This window comes from Vanellus vanellus (genome assembly GCF_965231255.1).
Source record: "Vanellus vanellus genome assembly, chromosome: 1".
NCBI lineage: Eukaryota > Metazoa > Chordata > Aves > Charadriiformes > Charadriidae > Vanellus > Vanellus vanellus.
In genome coordinates this window covers 221,657,685-221,675,966 of record NC_138905.1, presented here as the reverse complement: position 1 = coordinate 221,675,966, position 18,282 = coordinate 221,657,685, and the positions used below count along the sequence as shown (strand labels likewise).

General features: G+C 45.5%; 1 protein-coding gene across 1 annotated transcript in view; it reads right to left on the bottom strand.

The window, feature by feature from the left end:
* The window catches only part of PGM2L1 (phosphoglucomutase 2 like 1), a 43,160-nt gene extending 25,409 nt beyond the window's left edge, over positions 1 to 17,751 (bottom strand). The window contains exons 1-2 of the mRNA XM_082498707.1: positions 17,508 to 17,751; positions 1,262 to 1,429 (exon numbers count right to left, since the gene is read on the bottom strand). Of these exons, the coding sequence (XP_082354833.1) occupies positions 1,262 to 1,429; positions 17,508 to 17,618 (279 nt within the window). The 5' untranslated portion in view covers positions 17,619 to 17,751. The remainder of the gene's footprint in view (positions 1 to 1,261; positions 1,430 to 17,507) is intronic.
* Between the last annotated feature and the right edge of the window lie 531 nt (positions 17,752 to 18,282).

Genomic DNA, 18,282 nt, shown 5'->3' with positions numbered 1-18,282 from the left:
CCAGAAAATTGTATTTCTGGTTGTTGATCAACTTAAACAGCTAGTCAGAAGACTCTAAAAAGTGGTTCAAGGAAAAGATGTGTCAGAAATGAGGAATCTCTGCCACAAGTCATCCCCACCACAGCGCTGATACCATTCCTGTCCTCACTGCAGCCTCTACCCAGCTCCTCAACTCCACATACCAGCTTTTGTGCCCTTCTAAATGTACATCCAGCGTCACCACCAAGTGGAGCCTAATCTCTCTGGCAGAGGAGCAGGAAGTTAGGACTGAAGCTTCCCTGGCCCAAACTTTACCCCACAGGCACACCCATCCCATCAGACCCCTTCCAACAACTCTAATACACAACTATGAAAACGGCAGTCAAGAGCTACATCTAACTTCCAAGACCTCCCTGTCTATATTCAAATCAAGAAATCTATCCCAAATATTCACCTCCAAACTTCAAAGAACTAGTCCTCAAAAAGATCAACATTTGTTTACAATGTTTTCTTAGCAAATAATTCTATAATGATATCTCTAACCCAAATACACAAATATTAAATCAAAAACTATAAATCATTGACCTCTCTGATACAATAGGTAATGTAAGATTTGTAGCTTGAGAGTTTAAGTTTGTTTTTCAAATTACTTTCTTGCATCTCTACCTAAAAAATTGCCAAGAACTACAGGGAGATCCACAGTAATGCCTGTGCATTTAACCACAGGATTTTCTACAATTATCCAATCCAGATGAAGGTAACACAATCAGCATTACTGGAAGGATTCCCCAGAAGTTAAACAATTTACAATATAGATGTTCTTCACAGTCTACATTTGCTTTTTCATCTTTCTGTTCATTTTCTTAGTAAAACCTGCTATTTTTTTATAGTTATTTACAACCTCAGCTAAAAATGAAAGAAAAGTCTTCTTTGACTGGGGTAGGTTTGCATTTGGGGATTTCTTGTTGTTTTTTTGTTTAGTTTTTGACAAATACTAAAAGTTCTTATGACAGCAGAGGATTTCCAACTTCAGAGCAGTATAATAGGCTTTAACTACAGGCCAAATTCCAATGGAAGTGATTATATTTTGTCTCCTAGGATGTCCAATTAAACTTGCTCAAGATACTTTAATTTCTTCCAGCACTAAACATTTCATGCTATTGCTCTACTGTTGAACATCTGCTGTGTTTCCCCCTCAGCTTGTACTTCAGTGGTACGCTGTATGACCCAAACATTCACTGTGAAACCATTCAGTCCTCTCCTATACAGCTCTTCAGCTTACCTGTGTCGACTGGATCACCGTAAGATCATTAATGTAGCAAAAACCAGCTCCCATAGCAGAGCGAAGCCCGGCAGTCCCAAAGGTCAGCCTGCAGCAAAGACGATCCCGTAACTCTTTGTGCTTTCCATTCTGTAGCAAGCTTTCAATCTGTTCTTTTGTTTTTTGGTTCTGCAAAAGAAGATGAAGGCCTTCATTTAGCTCTCCAAATCAGAATCTGAATTATACACTCACTGTTTTTAAGTAATTCCTAGTTCTGCAGTGCAACAAGTTCTTCCTATCCAATAAAATGCCTGTCTGCACAAACCAGTCTTCATTGTAACTCTCATTTCTATCATATTCTCTTTTCTGTATTACCCTTATTTATAGGAGATTGAAGAGTTCTTGCTGCCATTGATATGCTGATGTGTTTGCCCAGTCATTAATATATCTTCCACCTACACAAAGCCTGTAAGTGAGGAGCACAGACGTTAAAACAGGTTTTTCCGAGGCAGGTAGCACAAGTTAATTCTCTATCTGTGCTGCTGGAAGACAGACAAAAATCCCAACTTCAAAGCAGCGCTTCCTTCCTCCCCACCCGCAGGAAAGGTCTGTAAACAGCCACAGTAAAATAAAGCTGACATGGTAAAACAAAAATAAAGCTTAAATTTTCAAGTTACACTGATTGTTAGCGAGGTGGATACAAGGGAGTCAAAGCCCCTATTTATCACAAACTGGCAAATAAAGGTGCGTGTTTCCCTCTGTCTGGAGCCCCCAGCCATTTCTGACACTTTCCCCCCCTCAATATATACACTGGATATAAATGGGCTGAGAAAAACAAGAAGTGCTACTCCTGAAGGTAAGTAGCACAGGCATCATCATAAAAGCCACTTTCACCACACTTAAAATTTTACTTTAATTAAACTGTACTTAGGAGGTTCTCAATCTTGTCGGTAAAACCCAGAGAATTAAAAACAAATTTCTTCAATTACTTAAAAGCTCAGAAAAAAAATGCATCTTACACACAGTACATGCTACAGCCACAAAACAAAGAATTCTTGGAAGAAGTCACTGGATGTATGTTTAAGAGCATCTCGCTGAAGAAACAAATTTTGCTCTCAAAAGCAGTACTCACGTCAGTGAAACGTAACTTTATTGTTGGTCAGAGAACACAAAGATAGCAGACGTGTTATGATCTGCCCTCAAAACCAGCAAAATATACACCCACTAACCTACTCAGAAGAAACATTTAAAATAAAAAGACTATCATCTAGACGAGCATCGCTGTTGAAGCTACAAACTTCCAAATGTACAAAACAGATGTAAACACACTCAGAGTCATAGAATGGTTTAGGTTGGAAAGGACCTTGAAGATCATCGAGTTCCAACCCCCCTGCCATAGGCAGGGACACCTCCCACCAGACCAGGTTGCCCAAGGCCATGTCCAGCCTGGCCTTGAACACCTCCAGGGACGGGGCCTCAACAACTTCTCTGGGTAACCTGGGCCAGGGGCTCACCACCTTCAAAGTGAACAACTTCTTCCTAATGTTCAATCTGAACCTGCCCTCTTCCAGTTTAAAGCCATTCCCCCTCATCCTATCACTACAAGCCCCAGTAAAAAGTCCTTCGCCAGCTCTCCTGCAGGCCCCCTTTAGGGACTGGAAGGCCACAAGAAGATCTCCCCAGAGCCTTCTCTTCTCCAGGCTGAACAGCCCCAACTCTTCCTGCCTGTCCTCCCAGCAGAGGGGCTCCAGCCCTCAGATCATCCTCATGGGTCTCCTCTGGACACCCTCCAGCAGGTCCATGTCCTTCTTCTGTTGGGGACTCCAGAGCTGGAAGCAGTACTCCAGGTGGGGTCTCACCAGAGTGGAGTAGAAGGGCAGAATTCTCCCCCCTCGCCCTGCTGGCCACACTTCTGATGCAGCCCAGGATATGGTTGGCCTTCTGGGCTGCAGTCGCACACTGCTGGCTCATGTTGAGCTTCTCGTGAATCAGCACTCCCAGGTCCTTCTCCTCAGGGCTGCTCTCCAGCCATTCCCCACCCAGCCTGGATCTGTGCTTGGGATTGCCCCGACGCAGATGCAGGACCTTGCACTTGGCCTTGTTGAACTTCATGAGGTTGGCTTGGGCCCACCTCTGCAGCCTGTCCAGGTCCCTCTGGATGGCATCCCTCCCCTCCAGCATGTCTACCTCACCAAAGAGCTTGGTATCATCAGCAAACTTGCTGAGGGTGCACTCGACCCCACTGTCCATGTCACTGACAAAGATGTTGAACAGAATGTACTGGTCTTATCGTAAGTAGAATCATAGAATTGTCTAGGTTGGAAGAGACTCTTGGGATCATTGAGTCCAACCATCTACCCTACTCAACAAAGTTCTCCCCTACACCATATCCCCCAACACCACATCTAAACGTCTCTTAAACACATCCAGGGATGGTGACTCAACCACCTCCCTGGGCGGTCTATTCCAATGCCCGACCACCCTTTCTGTGGAAAATTCTTTCCTAATGTTTCCTAAGTACATTATAAGTAATTTAAACTAATGCCTAAACCTTTTCTGATTCTCTGGCTGACCTCAGCCTTGTTTTCTTTTTCTATGTTTCAGACTTTTCTAAGAGAATACAACAAGCTGAGCCACCTCTCTGTTTCCATTCATCAATATATTGATGATTCATCTGTGGAATCAATGTTGTGATGTCATTGCTCCTTTTTAAATACGGTGTATTTCAGATCCTTGAATCAAACACCAGGTTTGAAAGTATGTATTTCATAGAATAGTTATTCTGCACCCTCAACTAATATTGAGGCGAGGAAACAATGGGACAAAATAGGGAAACTTTTAATATTAGTTACCTATGATTATTAGAATAAGATAGTCACAGTAATACCAACAGACTATCTCGGACATGCCTGGGGAGACCTGGAGGGAAGTGAGAGAAGGTGAGTCCAGTTTGACAAAGAAAAACAACAACAGAAGAATATTGACACGTGTCCTTTTACAACACGTACTAACAGGGAGTGATTCACCCACAGGATGCTGTTTTGAGAGAAGCAGATGCGCGAGTACCCGTATTTTATAACATTTGAAGGCTTTATAAATTCAGTTGGTCATCAAGAAACTCAGCCTGTCTGCTGACATCCAGTTTGGACAAGACATTTCACTGCTCCTATAAACACAGCGCAACCCAGCCAGGCTTGCCACCACCACAGACTACATAGAAGGCAATCGATGCACAGCTGCAAAAAATAATTTCTCCAGCTGTACAACAGTACAGCTCAGGCCACTCAAGTGCTTCTCTAAAACAGTGTTGCTTCAAGCAGGGTCCTAAGGAAGGGGTAAAAAAAGCAAACGGAATCTGAAAGGCAAGGGTGAAGCAACCCCTGACATTTAAAATAGAGGTCAGCCAGGCTCAGCTCCTGCGCTGACACACACTCTGCACAGAGGGAGGTCCTTCAGGAGGATCTGAAAAATGCTGGGAAAAACACAATGATACGAGCCACACATTTTCATTAGGAAAAAAACACTCCATTAAACCTGCTGAAAAATCTGAAACTATTTCCACGGCTTGGTAACAGATCTTGAACACCAGCAGGATGGGACATATGAATTTAAAATAAAATTTCTCTGTGCCTTCAAATAAAAAGGCAAGCCATTATTCTTCAGGCTTTCAGATGGCTCTGCAACCAAAGCAAGCCATTACTCACACTAAAAAAAAAAAGTCCTAAAAATAAAACAAAAACAATGGGGCACAACAAATACTAAATCCCAAAAGTGAAAACTTCTCTTTTAGTTGTTCATAGGCAGTCAACCAGAAAACAAATGCCTAATTTGAAGAGAGTCTGAGGCAAGAGCACACGAAAACCTCATTTCACACTATCACAATTCAATACATTATTTTGCTTTAAAATAAGGTTACTAAATTACACAGCATCTTTAATAGCTTTTTAGGATATGCTGTATCACTTGCCTGCAAAAATAGAGTAACATGTAGTACATTGCACAGTTTATGGTCTAGAGTTTTGCAAAACTGAGGCAAGACTTTCCTGAAGCAATAGCACAAACATCTATTTTACAACTAGACTAACATACATTTTTGATTGAAACTACCTTATTTATTTCCTAGGGAACAAAAATCAGTCAGCCAAAATAGCATCCAAATAACGTATTAATTTGCTCAGGTCGCAGTCAGTAACCTAAAATTTCTTGCAATCAGAAAAGAATAAAGGAGGGGTATAAAAAAAAAATTACAAGCTAAAGGAGAACATCTCAAAGCTTTCCAGAAACTCCTGGGGCAACATAAAGAAGGCATTTTACAAGACTTGCTATAAATTCAGATGTGGTAATGATCTGTCGCACGCTCTGGGTTACGTATTCGATAGCATTAGGAGACTAATCTCAAGGCTGGTGTTATCACAACCGTCCGTGGCATGTGCCTTTCATTGTCTCCTGCTTTCCAGTTTTTCTCCGAGTTGGAGCTTCAAAGCATCTATGGGCCAGTTCAGCTTCTTGCAACACGTTGCTTGAGTATCAACACCATCTGCCATCCTAAACCAAGAATTTCAAAAAGCACTGCAGTCAGGTGGGGCTAAAAGATAATAATGGTTTCTGCCACTGAAGTTTAACCTTACTGCAAATTCTCAAAAATAAAACATTTGGGGTTTTTTTTTTGCTGTTTTGCTTTACAGTTATGAAGTAAAATAATACATCTGAAAGTTTCACGGTAGTTCTTATGAAGGTTCATTTTTCAAAGCGGAATAGTTGCAATGTTAAAACACACAACAGACTTTAATATTAAGAGACTGAAGTTATGAAGAAGAAAGTCTAGTGCGCCTTTCCGCAAAGCTTATTTTCTGAAGTTACTAGTGACACCACACAGTCACTCTCTCCAACACTAACTTTCCTGTTGTGTGAAGCAAAAGGCACTAGGACGGTAAATCAGATTAGTCAAGCTACGCAGCATCCCATTGTATTTCTATATTCCAAGGAAATACCATCAATCCCACCTACAGATGCAGTTACACGATGCTGAGGTGAGAGGCATACTAGCGGCTTTAAGTAGTTCATTCATGTATTCAAAAATCACTATACCAGATCACTGCTTCAAAAAGAATTTCTCAAGCTTCTGAAGCCAAGCATGGCAGCAGCACACTGTTAGCACCAAACTCAATTAGCTTAGACACACAAACTCAGAACGACTGAAGTGCCCGCTCTTAACCGTTGCCTGGATTAGTATGTCACTAAGCTTCGTCAACCACAACACCGAAGCCTAGCGTAAGCAAAAGAGAAGTTCCTTAGAGATTATCAAGTACAGTGTTTGGACATTATTTTTAATATCCTTAAAAAAAAAAAAAAGAGACTGCCTAAAGCTTCCTGTCTTAAGCAGAAAAAAACTAGGCTGTTTCATACAAAAATAGTCATTCTTTAATAAAAGCAATGCTCGAAGATATCATTGTGTCCCCAATGGCTCTAACAAAGCAATTCAAATTCTTCTCATGGGTTTAGTGATTTGAAGAGCCCACAGAATTCGGTGCTGCTTCTAAAGCCAAGCAGCACAGGGACATCATAGAATCACAGAATGGTTTATGTTGGAAGGGACCTTGAAGGTCATCCAGTTCCAACCCCCTGCCATAGGCAGGGGACACCTCCCACCAGCCCGGGTTGCTCCAAGCCCCATCCAACCTGGCCTTGAACACCTCCAGGGATGGGGCAGCCACAGCTTCTCGGGGCAACCTGCGCCAGGGGCTCACCACCCTCACAGGCAACAATTTCTTCCGAAGATCTCATCTAAATCTGCTCTCTTCCAGTTTGAAGCCATTCCCCCTCATCCTATCACTATGTGCCCCTGTAAAAAGTCCCTCCCCAGCTCTCCTGGAGCCCCTTTAGGGACTGGAAGGTTGCAATAAGGTCTCCCCAGAGCCTTCTCTTCTCCAGGCTGAACCCCCCCAACTCTCCCAGACTGTCCTCCCAACAGAGGGGCTCCAGCCCTCACAGTATCTCCAGGGCCTCCTCTGGCCCCACTCCAACAGGTCCATGTCTTTCCTATGTTGGGGGCTCCAGAGCTGGATGCAGTATTCCAGGTGGGGCCTCACCAGGGTAGAGTAGAGGGGAAGAATCACCTCCCTGATGTCAATGACATGAAAACAGCATTTCTTTCAGTATCCACCAGGCATGCCAAATCACTGCGCTGATGGCATAGAAGACTTTCTGGAGGAGCAGCTGAAGCACTTGAGGCCAGCAGAGAGGCTCAAGGAAGGCATGTCAGAGTAGGGATCCCAGCACCATGCCAGCAAGTGCAGCACCATTGCAGGAGGCACAGAGAGAGGGTGGGACATGGGGACAAAGGTGCTGCGGTGAGCTCAGTGCTTGCAGCCTTACCCCACCAACACGACTTGTGGTCCTTCCTTGGGTCCCCCAGCCACTCCAGAAGTGCTGGTGACTCATTTAGTAGGGATACCCCACGGGGTTCAGGGACTGACTGCCAGGTTCTAGTTTCTCCTTCATTGCCCTGGGAAGGTGAGCTGGGAATATCCCAGTAACTAGACCAAGATTGCCATCCCACACTGAGTCCATTTCAGTGCTGTGGCTTTGGCAAGAGTCTGGATGCTGTGATAGAAACATGTGTGTACAGGCCTGAGCTCAGCACTGGGCAGGATGTCTGGCAGCAACAGCACTGACTCTCCCCAAAAAAGGGAGACAGACCCTTCAAAGCCTGTGAGCCCCGTGCTGCTACTGGCTTTCAGAGGATGACTTACTGGTGGAAAAAGCATCTGGCATAGTGGGGTCCTTCAAGCCAACCAGGACCAAACTCCCAAAAGCAAAGAGGGCAGGGAAGAGGGCAGCATTGGGGAGGGAGGTGAGACCCACATGCTACAGGGACAGGGGGACTTCTGCAGCCAGCAAAGCAGCTTTCCATGCATCTGAGAAGCAGCCACCATGCCTTAGGGCTCCAGCCCTCGCAGCCATACACACACACATATATATAGGTCAGAAGGCAGGAGAAGGCAGCAATCAAGAAGCAACAGATGTTGTTCCTCCTGCTCCGGGTGGGGAAGGGGTCCTGGCTACTGCTAGCAGTGCGTAAGGAGGCAGCAGATAAGGTGACAGCGACCAGGGCCCTAGGAGAGGCTCATGCTACCTGAACATACACTGTTGGCACCAGAAAAGGGACAGGGGAGGAAAGAGGTGCCTCTGGCTGATGAATGGGCTGGAGTTGGGTTTGTAACTGTGGCTTTCACCTTTCCTCCCCCTTTGGTCCAGCAGGGAGAGGATAAGTAGGAGAAACCGCACCAGCTCCCTCAGTTTCACCTCACAGGGCGAGTGCCCCAGCCTCCAACCATCCTGGAGCCCTTCTGCTGAACTTAAACCAGTTTGTCCATATCTATCTTGTACCGGAGGGCCCAAAACCAGATGTGGTATCTGGATGCAGAGTAACAACCGCTGGGTAAAGGGAGATAATTTCTTCCCCACAATGGCCCAGGATGCTGTTGACCTCCTCCACTGTCAGGAGGAGATGCTGGCTCCTGCCTGCAGAGACTCCCAGCACTGCCACAAGGTGTTCCTCCTTCCCAAGTGCAGCCTGTCCTGGTTGAATTTAACTTAATGGCCCTGCTGGTCCATTCCCCTGATCTACCTCCCCCTAAACAGCAGCTCTGCCCTCAACTGTCTGCTTCCCAATCCGGCAGCACCTACAAACCCAACGTGAGGGCCCTCAGAGATGTTTATCTACCATTTAAAGATGTAAATTTGTGAAGCATTCTTAATTTTTAAATAGCTTTGAGGCTCGTCATTTGATACGTGGGAAGCAAAGAGCAACCAGAGGTCAGGCAATGTTTTCCTATCCCATTTCAAGGAGACTCTACCACGTACATTCAGGTAATCTTCTCATTCTCACTGAGAATGGGGTTTTGTGTTCCTAAGAAGCTAGGAGGAGAAAGAATAAGACTATTAGAACCTCCCCTTCAGGACTTCAGATTCACTGGCACAAAGAAATAGAAACAAGAATCATTTGGGACAGAGACAGACCACTACAGGAATAAGAGCTGAACATAGTTCTGCACTTACATGAGCACCAGAAAAAAGTTCTGCATTATTTTTTCCTGTAAAATTATTACACTAATATCTATACATGCCATCTCTAGAAAGCTAATAGTACTTCCTCATAAAGTGTTTTTTTGCAAGTTACCTGTGTTATTCCCTCAGTCAGGAACTTTACATGACCTCTATCAGTGGTCCTGAGGAGTTAAATTTTAAAGTGGTTATAATGGCTTTTAAGAAGAGGGAAGGGGATGAGCCTGCTGGGGATGTGAGATATACTTTCAACAACTACTTATAAAAATTTACTGTCACAATCGGATGTAGGGCAGAACTGTGGGGTCATGTCCCGCTGCAGTCCAATGTAGCAGCTGAGACTCTGCAACATCACCACATTTAAGAAAGGCTTGAGGTTTTATTAAACAAACAAACAAAAATGTATTCTCTGCTGAATTCAGTGTTATGCTTCTTCGTCTTCAGTTTTCCACAGACTACACAGTTGCCTACTGAGACAGAATTACACTTTTTTTTGTAGCTCATTAGGATACATAATCCAAAACAACTGGAGAATTAAAGTACAAGGGCATTAGCTGAGTATTTCTTACTGGCTCTTTCCCTCCCAATCATGTTAGTAATGTGTACTTACTGCCAGAGTTAGGTTTCAAAGCTAACATCCTGTCAAAATAAGTGGCAGTTTACAACTCTTATAGCAATCTTTTTTTTTTTTTTTTTTATTTGCAGACACACTTTGCCTATGTAGCCTGGAGGAAGTTGGGTGGGGGAAGGTCTCAAATTTGCTTAGAACTCAGCAAATTTGACACCCACAAATTTAGTGCATCAAGCTTTGCCAGCTAGCCTTTGCTTTTTCATCAGCAATTGTTTTTCCAAATAAAATCAGGGTCAGTCCTTAAGTTGCAAACACACCAGAGTATCCCTCTGTAGGGATTCTTAACAAAGAGAAAGAGAGCATTGGCCACGGCACAGCTAATCACCTTATGTACAGAACCTACGACCAGCAGTGGCACTTGCATCAAGTTCTCATTTACAATTTCTCTTAGAAATGGTAGGTTCTCATTTCCTCTTGCTAAGCAAGAAATGTTTGTTTTCTAGTCAGCAACCACACCAACATTTTTATGTGAAAATCAGTTGGTAATGGCAGGCAAGCAAGCAGTTACTCAGGCTAGTTACTGCAGCGGGAGAAGGAAAGGTGACAGTAGAGCAAATCACAGCCTCTACCTATGGCTCTAGGTACCGTACTTGAGAGGCAGAAGGTTCCCTACAGAACATCCCTTGTCTCTGCCAACCCACTGGCAGTACACTTACACTGTCAGTTCGTCTCATTCTGCTGTGTTCCCAAATTCTGGTCCCTCAAGGAGCCACAACACCTCCGTAACAGTCAACTTCTTCTGGTGGGGAGCCCATAAGAGCGGAGGAAGCCAGGTTGAACGAAGATTCAGGCAGAGTCTACATCTATTCTGCCTCTCTAGAGTAAACTATGGAATAGTTTTGCTCCATGCATTAAAAACGGTCCTCCAATACTGTCCCCAAAGGCCCTATACCTCCTCCATACATCATACAACACATGTACCGAGGACTCAAGTCTTCACACTATCAAAACTACCACCCCACCACCACTTTGAAATAACAAAAATCAAGGAGTTCCTGAGGAAGGAAGGCTGCATGTACCGTACAAGATGGGCTCAGGCAAGCACTATGTAGCATTAACAGTACCCACCCACCCACCCTGGAGGGTACAAGGCCACAAACAGTGTGACTACAGCCACACTGTACTGCACCACTGACATGCTGCTTCCCTCTGAGAGAGGGTTACAGGCACATCATGCTGTTTTCTCAGGGATGCTAAAACCTGGAAACCTGTATCTGTGAGGATTTATTGTAAAATGCTCCAAATTAGCAATTCTCTGATGAGAGACCCACAGTTGCATTTCAGAAAAAAAGGACAACACAAGACCAAACACTAATGGCAAGAGAAGCAAACAGAAGTACAGCTTGATGTCCTTTAATTTAATTCTGTGGCTCAGCATACAAAATAGGAAGGAGTCACAGGCAAAGCAGGCCACATCACTGCGTTGTTCAACAATCTGAGATAGTTCACAGCACACAGATTTCACTTGGTTCTCAGCTCTGAGCGTCACAGTAAGATCGCATCCAGTAAACAAGGGAACATCCTTCTGTTGGCATTCATTTCACTACTTCTGTTTTTGTAGAGAATTTCGTACAGTTCATATACACAAGTTAAAGCACATTTTTGTTTTACAGAACAATACCTCCAGAGGTCATCTTTTCCAACACTTCTGCTCAGGTAGAGACACTGAGAGCCAGTTGCCCAAGACCTTGTCCAGACAGCTACTGAGTATCTCCAAGGATGGAGTCTCTACCATCTCCCTGGGCAACCTGTGCCAGTGCTCGGTCACCCTCACAGTAAAAAAGTGTTTCCTGGTGTTGAGAGGACACTTCCTGTGTTTCATTTTGTGCCCATGGCCTCTGGTCCTGTAAGTTAAAGAGGATGTAATACTGCTGCAGTGAACCAAGGAGACAGACATCAATTTATGTGTTTTGTTCCAGTGTTTAACGGAAGTGTGTAGCACAGGGCAGTCCCTGGCAAAATCTCTGGTTCATGTCAGGGAGAGAAAGATGCGAGTCCTACAGCCCACACTGAGATGTTCTCAGTGCAGTCAGCAACTCATGGATGCAGGGTTTGGCACTGGACACACCTTTAATCTCAAAGGTGTGAAATATTACCTCCAGTCAACTGGACAAGCACTTTTCTTCCAGAATTTAGCCTTCAAACCCACAAATCTCAGGAGCGCAAGTCTTTAAAACAGAGCAGTACATAGGACCTGCTGCTTTTAATTCTATTTTAACCTGGCCCATGATGGGTTATGGAGAAGGTGATAGGGTACGTAGACATTTGATGGTGCACTGCTGCCTTTGTCCTCAGCTGTGGGGAGCTTTGGACTGCATGTAGGACCACAACAGGGTTCAGAGACTGTGCATGAATGGTATTGGAGATGGTGGGTGGTGCAGAGATCCCTTTGTCCTCAGCTGTGGGGAGCTTCCAGTTGCCTGTAGGACCATAATGGGTGTGGAGATGGAGGGTTGTAAAGAGATACCTTTGGCTACAGCTGTGGGGTGCTTTCAGCCACCTGTAGGACCATGACAGGGAAGGAAGCACACACAGCCCCAGTCTGTACTGCATCACAGACCTACAGGCAGCTGGAAGCTCCCCATAGCTGAGGACAAAAGGATTTCTACACCACCCTCTATTTCTACACCCCATTACAGCCTCACAGGCAGCTGGAAACTCACCACAGTCATGGACAAAGGGAGCACTGCATCACCAACCATCTCTGTACCCTACCACCCACCACCTCCTCACCCTGTCGTGGCCCTACAGGCAGCTGTAAGCTCCCCACAGCTGAGGACAAAGATATCTGCACATCACCTACCACCTCTGTATTCCACCACCTCTGTACCCCATCATTGTCCTACAGGTAGCTAGAAGCTCACCACAGCCACAGACAAAGTAACCTCTCCACCACCCTCCAGCTCTGTACCCCTCCATCACCCTACAGGCGGCTAGAGAATCCCCACAGCCATGAACAGAGTAACTGCCCCAGCACCCACCTTAAGTACATAAAGTTTCTCAAAATAAAGTTTCTGATTCATGGACCCATTGGCTGGTTCTTCCAGTTTATGCTGTCTTTTTTGGTAAGCTTTTGGGGTTGTTACTTGCTGTCCTTGTTTCCTTATATTTAAGCATCTTTAAATATGTGCGTGTATATATGTATATGATGTGCACACATATATAAATACACATATAGAAAGTGTACCTGTGAATAAATCTGAGAGCTGCACAGTGGAAACCAGGTGGGTGGAAGGCACCAGGGCTGGGTGCTGCAGGGCTCCCCAGGAGCCAACTGCACAGGCCAGCAGACAAGCCACCTCTTTTATATTGGCCCAATATAAAACAAGAAATACAAACCTTACATAACAGCTTTTTCACAGTAATTTCCGCATGTCTTTTTTAAATAAACTGGATTGAAACTTATTGTAGTAGTGCTTTATAGCTTGCTGCTGCTGAAGGAGGCATTTCTCACATTCCCAGAGTGCTCCCACTGATGTGCTGGCCCCTTTCTTGTGTCAGGAAAAACATTGATCAGCCTCACTGCAGCTGCATCAATAACAAATCCACTCCCTTCCCCCCCCGCCCCCCGAACCTGCATCCAGTCCCTGAACAACAGCACGAATATTGTGCCAGGTAGCAAGGGTGAAGTATAGCAATGAGGAAGGGTGAGACTACCTTCCTTCTGCAATTCTCTCATTATGATCTCATGCAGAATAAAAATTTTAAAGTTGTTAGACCACCCAAATATGCATAGACCAGCAGTTAAAAAAAAAACAAACAAACACAAAACATCCTACAGCATACAGAATACTCACATTTATGAACTCAGATGTACCTAACACAGGGCAATTCCAAATTATATAAAGAAAGTCTTAATGCTCAACTCTTATTTCTGATATCTGAAAGTTAGTATGTACACACAGAATGGCGATATCCTTCCCCACCTCTGTGACAACACAGACAGCAATATAGCTTATTTATCAATAGACAGTAATGCCATGAAGTACAAGTTTCAAGATTATCCTGATGGACTTCATATAGTTTGATGTCTTAGAACAGGCTCTAAAGCACAGTACTTGTGCTATTTCAGAGCTTCCCCCCATTTCACAGTTGTTTACGCGCTCTCAGTAGCATTGGTTGTACCAAGATGGGTTTTGGGCCCCAGCCTACCCAGAATCAACTATTTCAATAATTCACAATTTTATCTTCCATGTTTTAAGTCAGAGCTTGCAACACATACATGTAATTTTGAAGAATTTCTCTTCTCACTTGTGGCCAATTCCTAACTTTATTTTCCCATTTTTAATTCTTAAAAATTCACTTAAAAGTCTTAATAAGAAAAAATATTGCCAGTTGAACAACAGGAGTAGGTTATTAGTCTTTAACTACCAAGCCCATTTCCTCTTGAAATGCACCTTAAAAGTCACAAAAGTTAAAAGAACACTGAGGGTCACTCCAAAAAAGCCCTAAAACCAACCAAGTCACCTTGTTAGCAAGTAGGAAACTACTCATGATACATTTGTGCACTGACAAGTCCATGAATTATTAAAATAAGAGTACAGTGAAAGGGGCCTGCACATGCAGCTCCTGGAGAACTAATTCATGTTTTCCTCCCCCATGTGATGTTTTAACAGTGCCTCTGCAATAAGCACAGCACATCCCCTTCTCCCAGGTACACTCCACCACAACCACCACAGCCCAGGAACAGTGTGTGTACGAACACTCCTCTGTATCTTCATTGAAGATGGGCAAAGCTACACTATACTGAGCACACCTAGGAACAGCAGCATTGCCAGCTATCCTACAGGGCTAATTAATAAACCAACAGCTTGAGCTTAGGCTTCATTTTTACAGAGTGAGGACTAACTAAGGGAAAGCAAGAGGGCACCCGTTATTTACTCTGACTTTCAGGCAAAGCTGTGACTCCTTCTTTAGGACCATGTTTTTCATTAAGTAGGTCAGGATCTTAATCATACTGTTCTCTCCCACCAGCTGCTGAGCCAGTATCTGACCCTCAGACTTACACTGAAACCTCCTCTGCTGCTACGTACAGCAAATGCTCAGCTGCGCACTGAGCACATCTCATTTTCGTGCCACTCCATGTGTAGCACATTCTTGCCACTCTATAAAGCCACTAAAAGCACATAAAATCATTACTGCAACCAAGGTCCAAAATTCTAACATTTGCTCTGAAGAGAAGCGGTTTTCTTGGAGACAACTGCTCTGACACAGCTTTCTACACAAGCCAGACTGCTTTAGGAGACTCAAGGCAGATGTGGAAGTACAATAGGAAAATTAGAGAGTGGATGAAGAGGAATTAAAGGGAGAAAAATATAGAACAATAACTAATTGTTCACAGAGTTTACCAATGAGGACCAAACAAAAGGCCTCATGCCTCCAAGACAAAAGTAAACACACAGCAATTAAGGAGAGAGAATGGGAAAGGAGGGAGATTTAGTTAGTGAGCTTCCTTTAAGCCAGTTGCTAGAAGCATTAATGAAGACGCTGGATACTGCTGTGAGAGAGCAGGAAAGCAGAAAGATCATCGTATGGTCAGGTTTCCTCCATCCACCCATGCCCCAGCCCGTAATCAGTTATGGTTTTAGAAGAGGTTAGCACATATACCCAAATCAAAAAGGATGAAGAGCACAGCTCTAAAAGTTAATTACAGAGAGTAATTTTCAATTAAGTTAGAGGACAAAAGCTCCCCACAGCTAAATACAGCTGAGAACGTAGTGCATAGATTTTTCCTTGATCAGAGGCAGTAAAAGTCACTTTGGCCAAGGAAATTGCAGGTAGGGAAGGGGTGAGACAGAGACAGCTCCTTGTCAAGCTGTTTGATAAGCAGCAGACCTGCAGAGACCTCATTTCCTAGATTTTTGGTGAAATACAAGGACATGGACAAATAACCTCTCCTCATGCTGTACTTGCTGGTTTCTCCTCGTCTTCCTGCCCCACAACACCATGGCCTCTTTCATTTACATCCTCTACAGAGCAACTGCAAGTGCTTCCAGACCACCCATGCCCCCAGCCGTGCAGCCCCTCTCCTGCAGGAGCACCAAGTCCTCCTTCTCCAGGCGATTTTGAGTTTCCAAAATTCACAGGAACTCTCTCTGAAATTTCTCCAAGCAATAAGCTCAAGCAGCCTTGTAGGAAAGGTCATGATTATCACCTAGGGAAGCAAGGGTAAACAGGTGCAACCAGAAGAATGACTCTTCAGTTCGTATTTTATTGGTTCATTTCAGCCCTGCAAGAAGCTATAGAAACAGTAATACTTCAGTATTGCCAGCTTTAATCAAAATATTTTCCCCAGTAACTTCAACATTGTAAGTTCTCCTACTTCATGCATTTTTAGGATAAACATATATTAATCTGTTTAAAAAGCCCCACACATTTCAATACGCTAATCAGAAGTTATATGTAAAAAAAAAAAAATATTTATTGGAGTTTAATCTGGGTTACCAAGTATATTCTCAGGAATGCTATCTCCCTTTTCCACTCCTTCCCTCCCCCATGCCACTGTTCCCAGATATTTTCCCAACAGCAGCTCTGAGCGCAGAACGTGCAGATGGCTAGTGTTAATTCCTGCAAAAATGAAAGAAGAGAGCATATTTCCAAGTGGCAGAAAGCTCATCTAAGGGCTGTCATGTAGAGTTCACTTGTAGCCCTTCGGCTTTGATCCTGACAGGACAAAACTAAAGAGGAAACAATATAAACACAGGGACAATCATTCTAAAGTAAAAAGAAAGAAAAAAAAAAAAAAAGCCACAGACAAACCTAAACCACCAGTGCACTGGTAGTTTACCCTCCCCCATCTCCAAGATTTTTTTTTAAAGCACAGGCCATGACGTTTTTACAAACCAGCTATAAAGAAAAGTAACCCTTTCAACAATGATTTAAACAAAATAACCTCCAATATTGTATCATTATGGCCCCAAATTTGCTTTGGATGGTTTAATCAGAGCTAACCAAGCCTGCAGTCCTCCTGACACCCTGTTGGAGGTGAAAAGGAAAGAGGCATGCCAGAACTTAAATCACTGGAGTCTGCTTCTTCCCTGGGGAGGGTGTTAAATTCGGGAAGCTAAGGAAAACAAAACGATGCCATTCGACTCTAGCTGCATTTTAAGCCATTAAACAATCCTTCCTTCAATATGATTTCACAGGACGCACATTTCTGTCTTAATGAAGAAGCGGCAGCAACACGAAGCAGGTGCCGTACTCCATGTGCCAGTAAGATGACATCATACCATCCCTTCCTCAGGTAGGGCCCTTGGACGGCCGCACGCCTCACCTTAACCTCTCACAGGTTATGAATTTCTCAGTCACATCAGCCTTTGCAGATTTGGCCGGATCCCAATAGCTATTTTTCGAAGGGCACCTGCCACCCCCTGTATCTCGAGGGTGAGGGCCCTGCTGAGGGAACACGGAGGGTCCTGAGAATGGAGAAGGGACCAAAGGCCACCGTCATCACCGGGAAGGAGACGGTACACTGGATGGGACGGATGATAAAACAGCCCGGGAGGGCGGCGAAGCCCCCACCGGCGGGGCTGGGGGGTATCCAGCCGCCCCGCGTCGCCACACACCCACCTTGTCCCAGCTCAGCCACTGCCACACCGCCTTGTCGAGCTGCGCGTCGCCGGTGCTGCGGGCGATGAGCACGTTGGAGTTGACGTCCCCGGGGGCTCCGCAGTCGCCCATGATCGCCGTTCACCGGAGGTGGCGGGTGGAAAGGCGGGGGTGGGGTGGGGGGCGGAACGGGACGACGACGACAACGGCAGCGGCGGCGGCGGCTTCACTTCGCGGTGGCACCGCGCATCGCCTGAGGGAGGGGGAGAGCGAGAGGGAGGCGGACCGGTGTCCCGGCGCGGGGAGAGACCGGGACTCTCTGCGGCGGCCGCTATTTACCTGAGCTCAACGCGCCCAACGGCGAGTAACGGCGATCACCGCCTCAGCCGGCAACGGTCGGAGCGCGCGCACGCCCGCCCCCGCCAGCCGCCCCGCCCCGCGCGCGCCCAGGCACCGACCACAACAACCCAGGGCCCCGCCCCCGGCCGCAGCCGGGTGCGCCGCAATGCACGAAGGGAAATGTAGTCCAACCGGTCCCGCGGGCTGCAAAAGGGGACGGGCGGGCGGGCGAGGAGAAACTACAACTCCCGGCAGCCCTCGCGGCGCGCCCCGTTCGCCTCAGGCTGAGGGGAAGCGGAGAGGGTTGAGGGCGTAGCGGCTTTGCCTCCCTTCAACTGGCCCAGCTGCCGGGTGCCCGGCTTCTCCTGCCGCATACCCTCTCCGGTAGCTGTATCTCTCCCCTCAGGGGTCCCGGCTCCGTCTTGCTCCCGGCCCGGGCTCGCCGGGGATGGCGGTA